Source organism: Olea europaea, chromosome 20 (assembly GCF_002742605.1).
Source record: "Olea europaea var. sylvestris chromosome 20, O_europaea_v1, whole genome shotgun sequence".
NCBI classification, from domain to species: domain Eukaryota; kingdom Viridiplantae; phylum Streptophyta; class Magnoliopsida; order Lamiales; family Oleaceae; genus Olea; species Olea europaea.
Window position 1 is genome coordinate 19,653,738 of NC_036256.1, and position 6,650 is coordinate 19,660,387.

The window sequence follows — 6,650 nt, forward strand, 5'->3', positions numbered from 1 at the left end:
ACATAAATTTAAAAAATGTCCCCATTGTGAATAATGAGTAAAGGAGTTTGTAAAAAAAGTTTGTACATGTAGCATGATCATTTATAAAATACTTTTTCCATGCTAGATCATCTATTTTTATCATCTTGTATAATAAAAATAAACCCCAAGATATATTTTAAAAAATCGCTTTACAATTATAACTTGTTTCTTCTCAATGAATACAAAAGACCAATGCTTTAGATTTTTTTTATTAAATAAAAATTTAAATAAATCTTTATCAAAAAATGTTTAGTTAGTGAACACAATTTGTTAAATTGTAAGTAATTATATATTGCTGATAGTAAAGGTAATCGATGGGGTGGATAGGCAATCCCCTCTCATCCCACCTAGTATTTTGGAGAGGTAAGGTCGAGTCGGATCGTTTTATCATCCTAAGTTCATAACATTGATTCTTATACGTGACAAATAATTATTTATTATCTAATTTTCATGAAGCGTGAAGAATACTATTATTGTAAACTAATCCCAAAGGTACAACGTTTTGCTGCAGAAAAGTTTTCAACATTTTCCAATTGCAGGAAATACCGTTGCAGGAGATCACTCCTCCCACCCGCGGTTTTCAACTTGGTGTAAATGAAGGCTCCCTTTATACGCTCTACCATTTCCTCTCTCATCAGCAAAAACCAAAATTTCCTTTTGAGTTTTCTGCTTCAATATTCTCGTTTCATTTTGGGTTCTGGGTTTTGGTTCTTGAATCAGATAGATAGAATTCAATAGAGAAAATCAAATTATTATGGGTCAGCAGTCATTAATCTACAGCTTCGTTGCAAGAGGCACAGTAATTTTGGCAGAATATACAGAATTTACAGGGAATTTCACAAAGATAGCCTTTGAATGCCTGCAAAAGTTGCCAGCTTCAAACAACAAGTTTACTTACAATTGCGATGGTCACACCTTCAATTTCCTTGCTGAAAATGGATTCAGTATGTACCTTATCTCTTATTCATTGCTATAATTTTTGTGGGTTATTTATTTTAAATTTTACTTTTTCGTTGGTTTGAATATGCCCATTTTGATTTTATTTTAACTTGATCTATGTGTCATACGATTGTATTGTTTGATGCATATTTATTGTTTGCTTATTTGTCTGCTTGGATGGGCCTATAAATATGGATTTGAATTCAAATAGTTTAGTGCCTGATGGTGTTTTTCAAGAGGCGCAAGGAATCACGGCCAAACTGAGAAATAAGAACATAGGCCAACGAGTAGAGGTGACATTGATTGACAATAAATTTTGAGATGGACACCTTAGGTAGTTAGGGTATTCCTACTAGACCTAAGGGCTCCCGTTAATAGTTAATAAGATTGATACAATTTTGCTCTAACAAGTTAGAAAAGGGATGAGTAGACTAAAACTATTGCAATATTTCACTACTGTTAAAAATTAAAATCCAGTTGTTTTGGATCTTTCAGTAGATTACCGATCTAACTGAACTGAATGATAAAACATGATGTATGTAGCGACTTCAAATTTATAGAGAATAAAGCTTCATTTAATTGTTGTTTTGGTGCAGAATTGGTTCCGTGTTATTTTTATCTTTTAGACATCTGGCAACTTCTAGCCATGCTGTGAATAACTGACTAGTTGAGCCACAAAGAAATACTTCATCTCATCTCCATTGTGTAGTTCATATTCTTGATGTTTTGAAGTTTATTGCCTTGTTTCAAAAGTTTACTATTGTATTAACATTTTCTTTTCTAGTTTTTGATCGATCAGTTTGTTTTGCTCACTAGATTTTACGAGATTTAGCACCTTGCTTTACGGCAGCCCAGAGGGAAAATAAAGTTCTTTTCTTGTTAGATAAATTGTAGAACATATTTCCAGTTTAGACGACCTTAAGTCAATGCTTTCTAGTTTTGAAATTCATCGATGAAATTAAATAATTTCTTATGACTTTTGTTGTTTGGATTTCTGGAGCATCAACTAAGCTGCTTTATGTTGCTTTTTGTAGCCTACTGCGTCGTTGCTGTTGAATCTGCTGGTCGACAAATTCCCATTGGCTTTCTAGAGCGTGTTAAGGATGATTTTAACAAGAGATATGGAGTGGGGAAAGCTGCAACTGCAAGTGCCAATAGTTTGAACAAGGAATTTGGGTAACTGCCTTCTCACTTTTTAGATATTGCTTTCAGTTTTGCGGCCTTTGCCTTATACAACTGTTGCTATTATAGGCCGAAATTGAAAGAGCAAATGCAGTACTGCATCGATCATCCTGAAGAAATTAGTAATCTCGCAAAAGTCAATGCTCAAGTTTCCGAAGTTAAGGGAGTAATGATTGAAAATATTGAGAAGGTACAGAAGTCCTCAAAATCCCGTCATTACAAAGCAGTATTATTCTTGTCGCCTATTCGAGCTTCTTGCTTGTTAAACTATATTCGTTTCTTGTACAGGTTCTTGAGCGTGGAGAAAAGATTGAGATTTTGGTCGATAAAACTGAGAATCTCCGATCAGAGGTTAGTCTAAGAGAGAACTACATGATAATTTCTTTAAATCCATCAGAAAATTTTGTTTAGAAGAAATCTGTTATGGCACATGCGCTCATACTTGTCGCTCTGAAATTTAGTTTTTGTTGTCTGTTTTGGTCGGGGTTTCAGGCAGAGTTTTATAGGACAAGAGGGACGCAATTGAGGAGAAAAATGTGGCTTCAGAATATGAAAATTAAATTGATTGTGTTGGCTATCATCATAGCTGTGATTTTCATCATCATTTTGTCTGCGTGCGGTGGCTTTAGCTGTTGATACTCGATACAGGGTAGGATTGTACTTGCTAGAATGATCGACTCTACTTTTTCGATATTCATTCACACGTAGTGAGAACTTGCCCTTATAGCCTTCTTTATTAGATGGCTTGTATTTCGATCTTTTGTATGGGCAGTCTAATGAAGCACATAAGGTAGAAAATAGTTTGTATAATGTAAAATTCTTTGCTTGTTACATTGATATATAATGTGTGATTTCTTGATTGTCACCTATGTTTTCCTATTGTAAGGTGCATTGTATCACGTTCTAAAAATTGAACCTAATAAACCTTATTGTGCCTTGTCATGTTTTGACACATTTCTAATGTGTATTCCGATCAATATTTTGTCTCCTCACGTTACCTACAAACTCTATTATAGGCAGAAATTGAAAGAGGACATGCAATAAATGCATTGATTGTCCTGAAGACAGTATGTTTGTGAAGTTTCTAAATAATTTAAATCATAAATGGATAGAATTGAGCGGTGAATAATGTATTATACTATTTGTATAAAGTGGATTTACAAAGTTGGTTGACAAAATTTAGGCTGTTGATTTTCAATAATTTAAAATTTTTTGTTTTTGAAATGATGGGTGTAGATATTACTTTGTTAACCAATTTTGTAAGCTAACTTGTTACAGATAACATAAGTCGTGGATAATTAAGTACTATTTGTAGATATCTCGATATGTGTAAATAAAAGTGTCTTAAACGTTTACAAACATGAGACAAACATAGGCTAACCATTTTTACCTTCTTCTTTTTGGATATTATAGGCTAAGTATTGGTTACTACTAAAAGTTTTGTAATTCTTGTTGCTTGATTAAGTTCTTGTTTGGCATCTATTTTCTAAAATTCATTTTTAATTATAAATAATGGAAGTCACAATTTTTATCTACTTTTTGACCGTACATTTCATCAATTTTTACGAAAATCCAATTATTTTTTCCAATCACGCGCTTGCCTCGCATGCTATTCTAAGTATACACAGAATTTGAGAGTATAAGGTAAAATGGAAATAAGCTTAAAAATTTCTCGTTTTACCGATTATTTAACTAAAAATGGCAGCTGGACTAAAGTGCAATAGAATTGAAACTTTAAGGATGAAAATATTTTGAAAGTTTGAGAGTTCAAATATAACCAATATAAAATGTTTTAAGACCTCTACCGCTATTGTGCCACTGTAAAAAAATGACACGTGTCAACCTCTAACCATCATCAACATCTTTTTCCTTTTTTAATTTTTTTATTTACCCTCTTCTCGCAACATCACCTCATCTCTATTTTCACACCTTATTATAGTGAGTGTATCTCTTGGGCATCGTAAATAAAGTCTTATTTTTCTTTTACTTTACTTGTATGCTAAGTCTGTTAAATTGTATTCATAGAAGCTTTTCTAAAAATATTATGATGCAATTAGGTTGTACTTGAAGGTTATTTTGATGGGTGTTATCGACAAGTTTAACTGCATGCTTCTTGTTGAAGCCACGAAATGCATTAGGATTATTGGAAATGAAAACTTCAAAGAGGATGTCAAGAAAATAACAGAAAACTTAGTATTGCCATTTTTTCTTATTGAATTTAATATATCAGTTCTTATTACGTGATAATCAATTGATTGTTTGTTGATTTCTTTTATTTCTTACTTCAATCCCCTATTTCATATAAATAACAAGCCTCCGTTTGTTTTCCATTTTTTCTTCATTAAAATGGAAAATATGATCGTTATCCATCACATTAAGCCATCAAATTTAAATTTCTATCTCTTATGTAGGGTTCATAACGTCTATATTTTTCATTTTCATTTTTACATTAATATGTACCAAACGGGGTCCAAATGTTTTCCTTTTTCTAACTAGCTTATGAATATCTTTCACTTACACAGATGAATTTCTCGAAAATTTATAAATTCTTGTTTTTAACATTAGTTCCCAAGAGAAGGAAAAAAGGAAGAAAAGAAAAAGCCCAATTGGCTCAAATTTTCTCTCTAATTGCTCCAAAATTTCCTTAAAAATCATGTAATTACTCTTTAGAATTCTGCCGACCTCTACGCCTCGAAGATTGCTGCGAATGGTCAGTCAATATTATCTTCTGTATTTACATATGGTGAAAATAACCGTTTTTTAGGATTAATTTTATTGGATACACAAATTATGCTTTTCTAGGTTTTAAGAGAGAAAATTATGTCGATTTATTGCATCCAGAAGCAGATCTTTTGGGGTTTTATGTTATTTTAAATTGGGATCACGATGATCGTTTCGCCTCATTTATGAATAATTGTTTTGAGTTATAGGGTTTGAATGAGAAATTAGTATGGTTGTTTTTTGAGAAGCATAAATTGTATGTGCAAGTGAGAATTAAGGAGTGTTGTTGAATTCTGAAAGTTGAGTATGTCGAAAAACAAAGATGAGAGTGGCGGTCAGGATGCTGCAGAAAGAGTCAAGGCTGCTGCCCTATCAGCTGCAAAGGGACTCAGCCGTGCGCAGGCTGAGCGTGCAGCTGCGGCAGCTGTACGTAACGTGAATGCGTATGGACAGAAGGAAGAAGGGCCAAGCCGATGGCAAGAGAGGAAGGAAGCTAAGAGGCAAATGTATCTGATGAGTACTGAGAAACAGGTGAGATTGGGTGAAAGGAAAGACCTCAAGACCTCGGCATCAGCCCTCGGGGCTGCTTCCCAATGCCAGAAGTGCTTCCAAACAGGGCATTGGACGTATGAGTGCAAGAACGAGAGGGTTTATCTCTCGAGGCCATCACGTAGCCAGCAATTGAAAAACCCGAAACTGAGGATGAAGCCATCTATTTCATATGATTTTGACAACCCGGATATTCGGGCGGAGAAGAATGTAAAACACGAGAAGAAGAGTAAGAGGAAGCATAAGTCGGACACCGAGTCTGACAAGGATAGCGAGGCTTCAGTATTTGAGTCAGACAGTGCAGTTACTGAATCCGAAGAGTCTTCTGGGGAGAGTGAGTCGAGTTACAGTTCATCCACAGATTCGGAGGAAGAAAGGAGGAGAAAACGGAAGAACAGAAAGAAGCAGCAAAGGAAGAGGAGGCACCGAAAGTACAGCTCCTCGTCTGAATCCTCCGATTCATACACAGATTCAGAATCCGATTCTAAGGACAGACACCGGCGAAGGAAGAGCAGGAGCAGGCGGTATAGTAGTAAGCATTAAGGCAATCAAGTTTATTTAGTCCATAATATGAAGCAAGGGGGTCGAGACATTGGATCCCAGTCCTTTTGATGATCTTAGCAGAAATGTTATTCACTGTTCGAAGTTTTGGTTTACTGTTCTAATGTTGATCTTCTGTTCATGCTATGGTTGTGAGATTTCCTCGATGGCTGAACCAAAATAGTCAGTTTCTTTCTGTTACTTCTTCTTTCCGTTTAATTGTCATTGAAGTGAACGTTATTTTTGCTCAGTTTCCTATATAAAACCCTTGTACTTGTAGCTAAAACAATGAATTTGATGTATTACTAAAACATTATTGGAGGGTTTAGCATTTGGATGCATTTTGGATACCCAGTTTCTTCAATGCAAACTGTGTAAGCCTTCTTCCAAGAAATTAAAATAACTGCCCCTTTTATCTGAATTCTGCCATTGATCAACTTAGAGTTACCCGACCTGTTAATCAACCTCATCTTACCATTCTTGTTTATTGAATATGTTGTTAGGACTACCATTCTTTCCAAACGTCGGAGAGACCTCTAGACCTAGGTTCCCTCCATTGATTATCAAGCTGACAAAGGTGAGAATGTGAGATAGATCAGTTTTGAAACTCTCAATTCATATAGACTTCATGTTTTAAAAATCTTTATTGTGTGATCTCAATTTGTGGGTCTGTTTCGGACTAGAACTAGGGATGTCAA

General features: G+C 34.6%; 2 protein-coding genes across 2 annotated transcripts; both read left to right on the forward strand.

Annotated features, from left to right (window-relative positions):
* The first annotated feature begins 634 nt into the window (after positions 1–634).
* Positions 635–3,019, forward strand: LOC111369942 (vesicle-associated membrane protein 722-like). Its single transcript, XM_022991673.1, has 5 exons — positions 635–965; positions 1,995–2,136; positions 2,212–2,332; positions 2,431–2,493; positions 2,635–3,019. The coding sequence occupies exons 1-5, from the start codon at positions 776–778 to the stop codon at positions 2,776–2,778; spliced, it is 660 nt and encodes a 219-aa protein (XP_022847441.1). The 5' UTR covers positions 635–775; the 3' UTR covers positions 2,779–3,019.
* A 1,677-nt stretch (positions 3,020–4,696) lies between these two features.
* On the forward strand, positions 4,697–6,238 carry LOC111369943 (zinc finger CCHC domain-containing protein 10-like). Its single transcript, XM_022991674.1, has one exon. The coding sequence runs from the start codon at positions 5,170–5,172 to the stop codon at positions 5,953–5,955; it is 786 nt and encodes a 261-aa protein (XP_022847442.1). The 5' UTR covers positions 4,697–5,169; the 3' UTR covers positions 5,956–6,238.
* The last annotated feature ends 412 nt before the right edge of the window (positions 6,239–6,650 follow it).

Bases quoted from the DNA above. Each gene is read 5' to 3' on its own strand.
- LOC111369942 (XM_022991673.1), top strand. From the start codon at position 776: ATGGGTCAGCAGTCATTAATCTACAGCTTCGTTGCAAGAGGCACAGTA. The intron at 2,137-2,211 runs GTAACTGCCTTC...TTGCTATTATAG, and splicing joins AGTTTGAACAAGGAATTTGG to GCCGAAATTGAAAGAGCAAA. The intron at 2,494-2,634 runs GTTAGTCTAAGA...TCGGGGTTTCAG, and splicing joins CTGAGAATCTCCGATCAGAG to GCAGAGTTTTATAGGACAAG.
- LOC111369943 (XM_022991674.1), top strand. From the start codon at position 5,170: ATGTCGAAAAACAAAGATGAGAGTGGCGGTCAGGATGCTGCAGAAAGA.